This window comes from Lytechinus variegatus, chromosome 1 (assembly GCF_018143015.1).
Source record: "Lytechinus variegatus isolate NC3 chromosome 1, Lvar_3.0, whole genome shotgun sequence".
NCBI classification, from domain to species: Eukaryota; Metazoa; Echinodermata; class Echinoidea; order Temnopleuroida; family Toxopneustidae; genus Lytechinus; species Lytechinus variegatus.
This window is the reverse complement of record NC_054740.1, coordinates 10861408-10877087: the sequence shown is the minus strand read 5'-3', so window position 1 is coordinate 10877087 and position 15680 is coordinate 10861408. Positions and strand designations below refer to the sequence as shown.

The 15680-nt window shown below is 36.9% G+C and overlaps 1 protein-coding gene across 1 annotated transcript; it reads left to right on the top strand.

Annotated features, from left to right (window-relative positions):
* The first annotated feature begins 2237 nt into the window (after nt 1–2237).
* On the top strand, nt 2238–14111 carry LOC121428023 (neuropeptide Y receptor type 6-like). The gene is made up of 2 exons (XM_041624633.1): nt 2238–2657; nt 12569–14111. Exon 2 carries the CDS (start codon nt 12736–12738, stop codon nt 13897–13899), a length of 1164 nt encoding a protein of 387 aa, XP_041480567.1. The 5' UTR covers nt 2238–2657; nt 12569–12735; the 3' UTR covers nt 13900–14111.
* The last annotated feature ends 1569 nt before the right edge of the window (nt 14112–15680 follow it).

Here is a 15680-nt window from a genome sequence, read left to right as displayed (position 1 = left end):
CGTGTTATTTTTTTTTCTTCGAAATTCTGCGCTGTTCTTTCATTTCTGTATTTGGTATAGTTGGCTTCACGGTAATATGTGTCAGATAAAAAAATCACTGAAACGTTGTTGATTTCGATGTAAACAATTCATTTTGACCACTGGTACCAGTATGTCGTAATTATAGATTGAAAAGGAGTTTATTAAAAAAAACTTGATGGATTCTTTATTGTTTAATTCAGTATTTATATTTTGTGCTTACTATTGTGCGATGTCTTTTTTTATACATGTATTTTGTGGCACGATAGGCAAAATATGTTGGTTCTATTGGTATTGAACAATGAACATTCTGTGTATCTATGCAGGAATTTTCAGTATTATTCGATCTTACAAGGGGCATTTATACACCGACAATAATCACAATTCAGGGTAAAGGCTTAGTCACATCGCTTGAGCGTTGTTGGAACGGTCGTGGAGCGGGAGGGAGAGAGGGTTGAATTTCGCTCACAAAATTGGGGAAAAAATCGAAATAAAAAATGGTGAACGATAGCGAGCGGTGATGATTTTTTCTCTCCGCTCCACGGCCGCTCGAAAAACGCTCGGGCGGTGTGACCAGGCCTTCAGATAGTTTCGCGACCTAGCATGCAGGTACCCCTCACCCCCCCCCCCCCCCCCGCTGCAGACAGAATTTAGTGAAAATCATTTCGAATGTCTTCATGAAGACAATCTTTTGCTCGTAGTGCTCAAAATAGATTGAGTATAGGCCCAAATCAAATCTACAAGAGGAGACCTTGTGTACCCCACCCCCAAAAGAAATTCAAAAGGCGCGTCAATCTTTCCTGCAACATAATAAATATTTGACCCAATTGAGGGCACATTTTCAAAGAACGTTGTTATCTACACATCAAAGATACATCAAATATAGATATGCATTGTAATAGCGCCTTTTCCTGGCGACATATTAAATGGCAAATTGGTTCTTGAAATATATTATCTTCACGAAGACATTCGAAATTATTTTCACTAAAGCACACACATTATTTGCTATAATGTGTGTGCTATTTGTCTGCAGCCGAGGGAGGGGGTGCTACTTGCAACTCTGTGCAAAACTATCTACGGTATTTTTTTTTTCAAATCACATTTTTATAAACAAACTGAAGTGTGCACTATACATTCTCAAATTCCAATCATACTATGCAAGCCCCCTTCCCTGCACCCATAAAAGATCGACTCACATTGTTTGTTCCCTCGCTTAGCCAGCATAGTATGTTCTTGATCTTTTGTATCTATTGATTTCTACTTCATGCGTGAAGATAGCACCCGGGGGCCACTTACATTGACGAGTGGATACCATGCGCGACCAAAAAAAAACACTTAAAAGGAATGTCTTTTTCACGATAGGTACGTAACGTGCCAAGGGTGTCAAAAACACAAAAATAATGAAAAAAGGGTATCTATTTCGCTAGGAAAATTACGTGTTTATAGGGTCGAATTTGCGGGGATGATAAGACAAAATTAAAATGTTTTATAAAGGATGTCCTTTTTGCCCCAACACTTAGTGTTTAGAGTACGATTTGCGCGAGGTGTAGAAGGTGGGGTCGTACTAAACCAAATAAGGTAAAGCCGACGGCCGAAGGACCCTTAACAATAAAACATCCCTGTACTTGTTTAGGGGTTCATTTCAGGGAACATTTGTCGAGAGTATCGTTTTGTCATGTTTGTTACCAATACTTGATAAGGGTAGCTAGGGTTTCACACGCCAATACTTGTTAAGGGGTGCATTTTCAGAATATGGAAATTACGTATTTAGGGTGCTTTTCGAGACCCCATGGTCGCGCATGGTATCCACTCGTAAATGGAAGTGCCCCCCCCCCCCCGGATATAGCAACGTCCTTTGAAAATAGAGAGGGATCTTTCGAAACTGTATCCTTAATTGAGTCGAATATCTATTATGCAGAAAAGATCGACGGGCCTTTGAAATATCTATCTGACTCTCTTTTTGGGGGGGGGGCACAAGGCCTCTTCTTGTCGATGGACGTGTGTGATTTGGGCCTGCTCAATACATTTTGAGCACGAGAAGCAAGATATTCAATGAATTTCCAATCTATTTCTTTCGCTTCACCGTCACGCTTCTCAAATATTTCCTAATCAACGTTTTATGACCTAGCACCCCGGCTTTAATATTCCAACGCACGCCACCGCCCCCCCCCCTTCCATGTGCTTCACCTGCTGAGAACGTGCGCGCTAATAAACGGACTCATCTTTCTGAGCGAAAGCTTTGCACCTCTTCATGCTGCTGACCTGCTGACGATACCAATGCGTTCAAAGAAGAAACTACTCCTGTCCGTGTCAGGTGATACCAGGGATATCCGAAGTGGGTGTATCATACTGTTTTGCACCAGTAGAGGTGGTAGGAGGCTCCCGTGATCATTTGCAACTACATATTTCGTGTTGACCTGTAACTATTTGTCGTTCACGCGCCGTTTGCGAATGGCTCTTCGGCTACTTTTGTTTTCTAAACTTAGAAAATTGTTTGAGCATACCCAACCAAGATCCTGGAGTTTTTACACAAGCGTCGGGTACTAATTCATCCAGTGTCCATGGTGTCTGGATACTATAACAAATGAACGAAATGTTTCAGGAAGTATTGTAACGACTTGACAAGGATCTCAATCCAGGTAAATATACCACCTACTCGGTCAAATTACATTGTATCAATGTGATGCCGACGTTGTCTCCTATTTTTTTTTCAAAATTACTTATCGAGGGCATGATTTTGAGACATCCTTACTTTATTCACCTTTCAATAACTTATTTCGTGACTCTATAATCACTGCAGGGGTACCGCTGGAAATATATTCTTTTCATAAGTAATGGTTAAACATAAAATAACAATTTGGTTTAAATGTATAGCTGTATATAGCATTTCAAACATTGAAGTAAAAGCCAGGGAGTAAAAGTACGATGAATGGAGGAATATCCAAGTTTTCCTCAAGCCTCATCACACCTCCCGAGCGTTGTTGGAGCGGTCGTGGAGCGGAGAGAAAAAATCATCACCGCTCGCTACCGTTCACCATTTTCGATTTCGATTGTTTTTATTTTGTTTTCGATTTTTCCCCAATTTTGTGAGCGAAATTCGACCCTCTCTCCCTACCGCTCCACGACAACTACAACAACGCTCGGGCCCGGGCGGTGTGACCAGGCCTTTGTTGGCTGGGTGGGCGAAGGTGTCCTAATTGTCACGCCGGGTATATGATGGTGTTGCTAGAAGGGATTAAGCTCTTCCTTTTTTTTTGGGGGGGGGGGGGGCGGGGTACAAATTTCCGCGATCCTGTGGGGCAACCGCCCATACAGGGAGGAGATAATGTTTGTTAATCAAACTTATTAACATTTTTGTCTTTTGATTTGAATTCAATCTCTTCATTTGCATATTTCAATCTTACGAACATTGCAGCTGCAGTTTTTTTTTAAGATTTAGCAATTCATTTCCACAAGAAATAAATTTTAGATTTATTTCACTTTGATCTGATAAACGGCGATGTCGATTAAGAAGCTATTGGGATGTTTCCTCGATACACGTACAACATAGCATTAACGTAAAATACGAAGTTCGAATACAAACTAGTCAGCATCTGGCACAAAATTATAACAAACAAAAACCATAGAAACTCTTATACTGCAATATACATGATGATGACAGGGTTCACGGAATCCAATCCCCTTTCGGTTTTCACAATGAAACCATATTAATATAATTATCCATGATCAAACTAGCCAAAACGTATTATTGTGACTTCCTACTCGCCATTCATGCTATAAATAACTGAATGCCTTCTTTGTAAGCTTTTGAACCCAAAACTGCGGTAAATACCATTCGAAAAAATTGTGTTTTGGGGCAGTAATTCGTCATGGTGATATACAGGGGTGATGTCAGGGTATTCTGTTAGGTGGAGGATGACCTACTACTAATAGTGACGTCATTTTCCATTGAAAAATAAGGTATGGGGAGTCATACGACTTAGACCTAGTAGGACCCGTTTCAGTGTCATGACAAATACATCGATTTCTTATCAGAATTTAATTCGAGCGGGTGCGAGATCAAAATAGAAAAAAAACGTGTATTTTTGTCTTGTTGATATAAATCATATTCTCATGCAGGCATAATGGGCTTAAAATTTCAGGATATAATCTTTGGTGGGGTAGCTTCTAGTATCCAATGACCAAATACGTAAAGTAAGTGCTCCAATGGCTATATAAAAAAAAAACATTACAGAAAGAGGGCATTAGATTTAAACTAATAGTACGCAAATATAACAGTAAACTTCGTCGAGCGAAACGGTGAAAATTCCATCAAAATCTGATGAAAAATAATGAAGTTATTGGGGCAATATTGTGCGAAAACAACAAATCTCCTTGGTTATGTGCATGATGTCGTGATTATGAGTATTTTCGTCAGTGGCTCGTCTTTAATATTATCTACCTATATCCAATTTCGTGGTTGTAACAACAATAAGTCCTTCAAATCTGAAATAATGACATATTATATCTTTACCAGCAATATTGTGAATAATGTGTGACATCGGATCCGGCGCTTTTTTTTTATGAAATGGTGCTATACAAATTAAACCTCTAATTATGTGTGTTAAAGAATGAAATAAGATTCCCCAATGGTTATTTCATAACATGTATACACCAAACCAGTAGTCAGTTCGATTAATTGGAGATCAAAATTTGAATGACATTATTTTATAATTTCACATGACAAAATACCTACTTTATATAATTTCACATGACAAAATACCAACGAATCAGTATTAGGGAAAAAATGACGTCGGCTCGCCCATTACACAGAACTGCTTCACCAAACATAACTCAAAAGAATAAATAATATTGTCATAATTTTGTTTTATTACTTGTCAAGTTTTAATGAAATTTTCAGCATTTGGTTTGTCTCATTTTGCTCTGTCTATTCATATCACATAAATTTGAGACAGTATCTTACCGTTTGTATATACGGGGTGGTAGCCATATTCCCCATCAATAAGTGGTAGCAAAATTGTAGACTGCGTCACTGACACTGGCGGCGGAAGCACAAAATTTTAGGAGGGGACAACCAAAAAATTTTGACAAGCCTAAAAAAAAAAAGGTCTCAACCAAAAAATTTTAGGGGGGACGTAGGAAAATAAATTGACAAGCCAAAAAAAAAAAAAGGTCATCAACAACAAATTTAGGGGGGGGGGGGACCGTCCCCCCTCCTCAAATTTAGGGGGGCACGTCCCCGCTTCCGCCGCCTATGGTCACTGACCATTGGATAGTTGTAATACTGGTACCAATTTAACTTGATTTGGTTTTAAAAATGCCCTTCAGGCGAGAAAACAAGAATACTCTGTTTTCACAACGAGTAGGCCTTACATCGATCTATCGACATTTACCAAGAAAGTAATTTCGCGGATGACTATTAGTCTGACATCAAACCCCCCAGGCCTCCAATCCGTCTTACATGTCTTATAGAAGCGGTTTTACTTCGGGGACACTCTTTTTTAACGTGTATTGGCTTCATGGAAATGGGAAGGTGTATTAGGAATTAATCGCAAGATATTTTACACACCAGCCTTTGTATATCTCCACTGTTTCAATCGAAATTCAGTATACAGATTACAAGCGTTAAGATTGTCGCTTGCTTCGTACAAGGTTTCAAAAGGCATGGTAATGCCATCGGGTGCAATTTCTCAAAGATGTTTTTAATCCATCATCCCTGGCGTCTTATAAATTTAATTAGTTTTGTATTGATCTGATGGGTGTCATTGAACGTATATTGTTTGACATATCTGCCATCGGTTTGCCCCCATGCACCCTCCTTCTACCCTTCCTTTTATATATATATATATATATATATATATATATATATATATATATATATCCCTGCTTTATATGTCTGTCTTAAGTTCTCCCCTTTCTCTATCTAATATAACTATAGTCTATCACACCCTGCCTCTATATCCCTCTCCCTATTTGAAAATGCTTCAAATTAAATGCACAATTCTCGTACTCTTATTAAGTATAATACAGAAAAATGTTATAATGCAAATAAAACAATGTTTTCCTATCAATGTTTTATTGAAATAAGATCGACATAATTAAGGCAGATAAATGGGTTTCACCCAGTTTTTTACTTCATGATAATCTCCTGTTATCATTAAAAACCATGCAAGAAATACATGTATTACATGCAGATAATATTACATGTATAATGAATGCTCAGAATCTTTTATTATCCGTTTTAAATAATAAGATATCAAATTTAAACTCGCGCTTCACGCTCGCATGATATTTTGGGGACTTGTGAGATCTTTGGATCTTTTTTTAAGATTAATGCAAAGATGTACCCAAAATTTAAGTCTTTAGTTAGGACCATCCCCACAAAAAAATCCAAATAAAAAGAAGAAAGCTTTTAGAGGCCAATCGGATAAAATAATGTAAAAGCTAGATGCGCCCTTGCACTATGATTTAGATGAACTATTTATGAGTTATATTTTTCATTTTGGAGTCAGGGTAAAATTATAATAAAAAGGCAAAGTCGATATCAGACTCATTGTAGTGTAGCTTAACCAAACAATATCTCAAAGGTGAAACGACGGCCTGCGACACTTGCTCCCATTGGGTGTTTCATAAAGCTGTTCGTAAGTTAAGAGGGACTTTAAGAACGACTGGCGAACCTTTCTTACGCGCTAAACCATCGCCAATGAATATACCATCTGCCACAAGAAATGATCACCAGTCGTCCTTAAAGGACAATTCCACCCCAACAAAAACTTGATTTGAATAAAGGAGAAAAATTCAACAAGCATAACACTGAAAATTTCATCAAAATCGGATGTAAAATAAGAAAGTTGTGACATTTTAAAGTTTCGCTTCATTTCACAAAACAGTTATATGCACATCTCGGTCGGTATGCAAATGAGGGAACTGATGACATCACTCACTCACTATTTCTTTTGTATTTTATTATATGAGATATTTTTTATTTTAACATTTCAGGCATGGAGGTCCTAATCATCAAATTCGTAAAAATTGAAATATTGTATAATTCAAACAATAAAAAACAAAAGAAATAGTGAGTGAGTGACATCATCGATTCTCTCATTTGGATGTAACTGCCTAGTTCGTATAACTATTTTTGTTAAAAATAAGCAAAACTTTGAAATGTCATAACTTTCTTATTTTACATCCGATTTTGATTAAATTTTCAGCATTGTGCTTGTCTGATTTTTCTCTATTGATTCAAATCAACATTTTTCTGAGGTGGATTTGACCTTAAAGTCGCTCTTAATTTACGAACAGCTTTATGAAACGGCCACCTTGGCAAAGCACACAGGTATAGAGCATGGAGCTATTAAACACAGAGGTTTTTGTTCAGAATAATGTAAAAATTAGGATTTGGGTTTCTTTAGTTTCGAGGGCTAGGTTTTGTGTTTGGCAAAACGTGTAGATTTTCCATCGGAGCAAATGATATAGACCAGGGGTTCTCAAACTACGGCCCGCGGGCCGGATCCGGCCCGCGAGGCTCTGCTGGGTTTTTTCCCGTTTTTTTTTATCACTTTGAAGTCACAATATGAAACATAGCTCAATATGATTACATTGTGTATCCATGTAGACATAACCGTAATAAAAGTAATGGCATACAAATAAATTTAATAATAATACATTTTTATAGCGCCTTTTCTAATACAAGATACAACGCGCATTATAATGAGAGGAAAAGTAAAACATAGAAACACATATAAATGCAAATGAAAATTTAAACAACAAAAGACCAGTGCTGGCAAGCGAGAGTTAGCGGAAAAGATGTGTTTTTAGATTTTTCTTGAATATATTGATTGAAACGGAATTCTTTACAAAGTTGGTGGGGGTTGGTGGCTGGCCATGCAATAAATCACAATCATATGGTAATTTTTACGTTTTCGTACATGGCTACCCCCCCCCCCACTTCCGTGGCCCCTGCTTGACCAGTGAACATTCGCACCAGTGACTTCGTCTGGCAATTACACCTTTTGTGGGAAGGTTCAATCAACTTGTTGCTGCAGATTGTCACTTTTCCCATATTGAAAGTGACTATAGGAGACCCACGTCCTGGTTAGAGTCTACAACAGACATGCTCTATTATACATTCTACTTTTACTACAAAAATAATATTGATACTTCAAGACATTATCTGTTTCCCCAATTGATATCAGGTATAGGTATAATCTAAGTCAAATTCCTTTTAACAAAGTACTACAATTTTGTTATCATTAATTTTGACTCTCGCTGTATTTTGAAATCTTTTTCTAATTTTGACTGCGTTCCATATAAAACTTTTTTTTATTAAATGCTCCCAAAATAAGGGCCAGATTGCACAGGAGAGCATCTCGGACCCCGACCGCAAGGGTCTTTGCGCTTCGCGCACATTTTTTTTTTCTAAGTATCCACTTCACCCTGGCCCTTTGAGGTTTACTTGGAGTCTCATCTGGCCTTTGAAAGAAAAAGTTTGAGAACCCCTGGACTAACTGCTTGCAGACTTATTGGGTGTATAAAATACGCCCGCGTAAAATACTGCACGCCCATTCCAGTTTTTCGGATTCTGGACACTCTACAGTGCGTATCAAAAAAAAGTTTACACTTTGAAAAAGCCCTGAGAATTAAAAAAATATACAACATGCGGGTAATTTTTTCACATATATTCTTGGGTTTAGGTCTTATCTATCCAATGAAAGTAAAAGTTAGGACAGAATGTTACACTTGAGTGAGCACTGTCTATTTTTGTACAGCTCGCAGAAATCTGTTTGCGCAGAAATGCTCGTTTTCACGCTGTGTTAAGGGGAAAGGGCGAAATCAAACTTACCCTGCGAAACCTTTCTCATACATTTCCCTTGCAAAACGGATACATTCAAGCATTTTGTAACAATTTGAAATTTCAACACTTAGTAAGCACAAGCTTTACCCTTTTTTGTGACAGCTGGATCTGAACAAAAGTTTATATCTGACATCTCCAGCATTTTTTTCACTAAGTTTTTATCATTTAAAGTGGGTTTACATTACTTGTTTCTCCACACTTTTCCCCAAGCTTGACAATGATTAACAGAATAAAAATCGAGCCTTAGCCGTTTTATGTAAATCACAGCACAGTGTAAAGCAAATATCGTCACGATGGCCTCGGTGTGTTGGGGAGTGGGGTGGGGCGCAATGCAATTTTCGAAGTGTTTTGGGCAAAGAAACAAGTGTAAAAAGGTAAAAGATATCTTCAAATAAACTTCAAACCAAGTGTCTGGGTGTCTGCGCGTATGTGTGAGTGTACGTGCACTGCGAGTGTGATTAGTTACATACTTAAGCTCACGTGCTTAGATGCGAATGTATATGAATCAATACCTTTCCTTAATATGTACTCAATATATATTATACAGTACACATACTACAATATGTCTATATACTTTCCTAAAATATTTGTATAAAAATCTGTGCAAACAGTCTATTTTAATAGCTTTTGGATATTCTTGATTAAGCATTACCAATACAATACAACTTCTTTTGAGATATATATTGTTTTGAGATATATGTATTATTTTGAGATATTTTTATTATTATACATTTTGAGATATATGTATTATACAGCACACATAAGACATAACCCAATATGTCTACATTCTCTCAAAAAAAATGTTTGTAAAGAAAATCTGCGTAAACTTAATTGATTTTAATAGCTATTGGATAATCTTAATTAAACACTACCGATGTAAAACATCTTCTTTTAAAGGGGAATGAAACCTTTGGAACAAGTAGGCTTGTGTCGAAAAAGGAAAATCAAAGAATAAGAACAAAGAAAGTTTGAGAAAAATCTGACAAATAATGAGAAAGTTATGAGCATTTGAGTAGTGCAATCGCTAATGCTATAGAGATCCTCCCGTTGGCAATGCAACAAAGATGTGTGATGTCATATGTGAATAACTTTCCCTGAGATGGACTATAAAATACGTTCATAATGTTTCTTTTTGCTTTTTCTTATGGTGATACAAACTCTTTATCAATGATGTATTCTTTAAAAATTTGTATGACATGCCCTCCTGTACAAAGAACTCATGATCTACTGATAGATGTGATAAAAGAGGCAATTTAAGTGAAATATATACTTAAGTAATGGGGAGGGTTGTTCACAAGTGACATCATACATCTTTGTCGCATTGCCAATTTGAGGATCTCCATAGCATTAGTGATCACAATATTCAAATCCTCATAACTTTCTCATTATTTGTCCGATTTCTCTCAAACTTTTGTTGATCTGTTTCTTTGATTTTTCTGTTTTCACACATACTATGCTATTCCAAAGGTTTCATTCTCCTTTAAGATATACCTATATTTAGTAAATTAATCCAAATATATGCATGTTACATGTAAAACCATTATGTATTTTACATCTTCAGATACCTGAAGAAGGCCGAACTAAATGGCCGAAAGCTTGTACTAATAAAAGTTGAAGAAATCCAGGCTACGTCTCTAGCTTCAATGTTTGTTTGAGCTTCTTCGCCAATATATTACTCCCTGAAGCACCCACGCAATGTTTAGGTCCTTGCTCATCACAATTATATATATATATGTGTGTGTGTGAAGTTATACTGTTCTTATATATATATATATATATATATATATATATATATAATTATATTGTTCTATTCATCCATTTCTTTCCCAATATATATATATATATATATATATACATATATATATATATATCATTCATATATACATCATTCAAAAGATCATTTAATTTTCTTTAAAATGATGCCATGCTTGTTATGATCATGCCATTACGAAAAGAGCAGGATTCAAAAGTTTTGGATGAGGTCTGAATTGAAAAGCTGCAAAACGAGCAAAAAAATTTGGAAATCTGAGTTTGGCCATTAATATCTCCCAACTCCCAATTTTACACAATGCATATTTGATATTTAAACGATCATTTATCTGTCTGTAAAATGACACCATGCTTGTTATGATAATTCCATATCGAAAGGAGCAGGATTCAAAAGTGATGAATGACGTCTGAATTGAAAAGCTGCAAAACGAGCAGAAATAGTCACGAAGGGTCAATACAGAACGTGATTCTTTTGACATGTTTATCTGTGTCAAAGATGAAAATCCATTCGAATCAAGCCCCATGCTTCTGTAGTGATGGTTCTGTGAGATAACATGGTTTGAGTCGTGGTTCAAATACCCATGCATGTTTGTTTGTTTTGTGTTTGCTTGTGCAGAGGTGTGTTTGATTCCATGTTAATGTTCATGAAAACAATTTAAAGAAACCGCTTATAGAAACTCGCTCATCACCACTGAAAAATATTGTCATTTTGCAACTTTGAATTTTGACATTGCCCCTCATTTTAAGGCACTGCACCTACATGTGAACCATAATCATATCATGTAGGGTATCATTAACAAAATAATTAAATAATCTATTCATTGATATTAATTACACATTGATATTTACCGAACCCGATGAGGGATTATTGATCAAAGTCAAAAGAAACCGCTAGGAAATTCACTCATCACCACGGAAAAAAGAACAGTGACTTTCAATATTGTGTCATTTGCCATGTTTGCGACTTTTGAATTTTGACCTTGCCCCACATTTCAAGGCACTGCACCCCCATGTGTACCATAATCGTATCATGCAGGGAATCATTTTTAAGACAATTAAATGCTGTATTCATTGATATCAATTACACATTGATATTTACTAAAAGACACTAACCCGTCTCTATGATCTAGTGGTTAAGGCACCGGCGTTCAAAGCTGGGGGCTCGCGTTCGATTCGCGGCAGATACATTTTTTCGGCATTGGCAATTTTTCCAAACGGGAAGATAGCTCTGGGGAACCATGATTTAAGCTACGCCTACCATTGTTCCCTTCATCCATTTCTTTCACAAAATATTAAATTAAAGAGTTGCCAAAGCTGTTGTACACATATAATTTCTATGTATATATACTTTTATAATGTATGTATAGATTTTTGTCTATTTATTCAAGTCAACATTTTTCTCGGGTGGACTTGACCTTTAAATATCTGGTATACCTTTAGTAATATTTACTTGTGAAATTTATGACCGATTGCGAAAATCTATAATCGGATCAGATTAGATAACGGGATACTTGTCATTTTGTCAATAAACTTATTTTTTTATACAAATAGTGCTATTTGAAGTTATTCAAATTCAAGTCGATAGTTTACTCATGTCTGGTTTTCTCGTGACTTATATTTGACTTACTTTCTCCTAACAAAATGTGGGCGAAAGTTGTTTGTTTTCTGACTACTGACTTGTATCTTTATAATGTGGGATAAGGATTGGGACAAAGAACAAAAGTTATTTCATTTCTTTGAAATGTACAAAAAACAAAACCATTTGCGTCTTCTTCACTCCGTCGTTATTGCAATCAAAGCGATTTTACCACAGGATTGGAATCGCCATTGCCCCATGACGACAGTCTCTACTGCTGTTGTCACATAGTGCAAGTAGTTTACTCCATATTCTATATAATATACACATATTTTTCTCTTTGTCTGCAGAACTCTGTATTTGACTTTAGCTTTGGGACGCCATTCGACCATGTGAAGAAGCTCCTATCATCGGACCCCACGCGGACCAGATTCATCCTTCAAACAAACCTGACCCTAGTAATGGCACGCTGATGACCAATTTCGTCTGTATGCATTTCTAAAGAAGAATTATTACCATGGCAACCACACCTGGATTCACCTCTACAGAGCACGTGATTGGTAATGAGAATAACGAAACGGACTCATGCAGTTGGCTGGTAAAAATAGAAGACCGCGAATACGATTACCCTTCTAGAAACTTGTATCATGTCTCAATCCTGTGTTGCGTTACGCTGTTCGGGATCGCTGCTAATGGATCGCTTATTTTCATCGTCTTAAAGAACCGACATCTCCGGAAGACACAGAATATCTTATTCGTCAATCTCATGATCGGTGATCTCGTTTGTCTGCTTGTCAATGTACCAATCGCCATCGAGTTCGAGATCATGCAGTCCAATTCGAACGTATCCGGCAACTTCATTTGCAAATTCAGAAACTTCTCCATGATCATGAGTGCTTGCCTTGTCGTTTACTCGTTGGTGGCGCTCTCAATTGAACGCTATCAGAAAATTGCCGATCCTCTGGGGAGAAACCGCTGGGAAGAAAGCCGCGCTTGGGGAGCCTTTCGAAGCTGTTCAAGACATTCAAATGTATTGATTGTTTTAGTGATTTGGGCTTGTTCTTTCGCTGTTGCTGCTCCTATTCTAGTTTTAGCCCAAGAAAAACGCAACAGATGTCATTGGATTCCTCATCACACGTCCCAAGCCAAAATATTCAAGATGTTTCGGGTCATGGCGACATTTGTCGTTCCTTTTATCATAATCGCGACGGTACACATCATTATTGCATGTACACTTTTACGAAGCATCCATGATCCCATCGTAAAGGATTCTCAAATACGTCGCTCTTTGAACGCCAACGGTAACGGTCGTCACAACAGCCAGAAGCGGTTAAGAGATCCCCGAACTACATCTCGCGTCAAGATCGTAATAGTAGTAACGCTTCTTTCCACAATGTTCTTTCTTGCACAATTACCAATCACCATCTTCAACATGTTATTCGAGTTTCATTATTGTCTGCTCTGGCTTAAATCTTTTACCGTATTTTACCGCTGGTCAACTACCCCGTTTTACGTTTTGTGTTGTTTCAACCCGGTAATGATGTATATCTTAAGCTCCCGTTTCAGGAAGCAGCTTATGCTTGACTGCTGCTTTCCGTGTAGGTCCCCTATTTTGCACAGAATGTCAATGAGCACACGAACAACAGAAAACGTGCCGCTTGATAATCACACTTTAAAGTAAAATAATGACTTTTGCTTCTCGCGGAATGGGCGACAGTTTCCAAGCGTATAATAACATAACCTAAAGATTAAGTTGGAAAGAAGCGACAAAATAATCGAGGTTCACTGTGCAACGTGGTGGAGCTAGAGCACCCAGCGGGTCAATTCTACTAACTCGGAAACTCTTCATGCCAGATTGGTGTGGTGGTATATGTGGATATTGCAAACCGAAGTATCTATTTGCTAGCTTTTACATTGTATGATATTGTAATATGTTTGTTAACATTTAACAGGGCTCTCTTGCAAAGCAGTTGTATACTGAAGAGACTACCCTGGGTAAATAAAACAAAATAAATAAATAAATAATAAATAATAAATAAATGGTGGATGCTAGCTGTATTGATAATAAACGAACTTTTGATGTATACAGCTCAATAGACCCCCCTCTGACCTAAAGTTTATCATTTTTAGTCACTACAGTAGCTGAAACGGGAATTCTGATTTTGAATCCTGAACAAAGTAACATTTGTACAAAATCAGAATCAAGGCCTTTAAGAACTATAAGAACGGCAAGTAATCATAGGAAAGTCACATTTTCGCATCGGTTATTGTATATAACTTTGTACTTTTGCAGTACTTAAAGTAAATCCCGGCAAAATGTGTGCATATTGATCACAATCATTTACACTGTGCACACCGCACCCCGGTGCCATTAATGGTGTGAACATCGGAGATCTATCACTTCCATAAATGTGGATCCCTGTCGTGAAGGAATCGGGTTTCCTGGCTTTGACCAATGGGGTACCTTTGAAAGGAACCTCCTTGCTTTGACGTGGCAAATGGAAGATCTTTGAGCGACCAATCAGGAGTTCTTATTTTATTTTACATCGAGTTTCTGTTTTCAAAGTATACCCAGGGGATTTTTCATAAACCGTCAAAGTACATTTAAATGACATTTAAATTCCAAGTGTCCGATAACCTATCACCACATTTGTCAAGTCGTGCTCAGTCAAAGTGTGACCCCCCCCCCCTCCACAATTATTTGACATTATTATAAGCTTCACCCGGCCTGCTTATCTTGAAATCGGACTTTCTTTGGTGAAAATATATGTACTTTCCTTACTTCAAATGGTTTGAAATAACTATAATTTTCTTCATCCAAAGCTTTTGAAAACATCAGAACATTAAGAAAAAATAACAGGTATTTGGTATGACATCATGATCAGGGACTGGTTTCGAGAGGGATGCAAAAATCACAGTTTTGTTCGCATTCGTTTATTATTTCTATTTTGAAAAATATAGTTTCTTTAACCAAATATTCATTGAATATAATTTTTCTGTTTTTTTTTCTTTTTTGCGCACCGATGTCATTATGATATCAAAAATATGGATAGATCATGTATAAATCTATGCACCCTGTGCTGAAGAATCTCGTTAATTGAGCCACACAGACATTCATATAAACATGATAAAAATCACTCAAATCCAGCTGGGTTATACGCACGTAAAACAAATGGGGCCACATTTTCATGATTATATTGTACATAAATTGAAAAATAAAACTGATCGTAACTATTAATTGTGTGTTGATTCATTAGACAACAAATCATATCTGAAAGATTTGAATTAAAAGGCGTGTGTATGAGTTTTAAAGTGTAAATATGTTCGTGTATCGTTTGACGTTTGTGTCATTGATATATGGAGGGAAACTGAACGTTTTTTCCTGTATTGTGTTTGCTTCTTGTGCTATCTCTTTCACTGTGTCTTTCAGAGATGCAAGTTTTCATTCATTTATCATGCGTA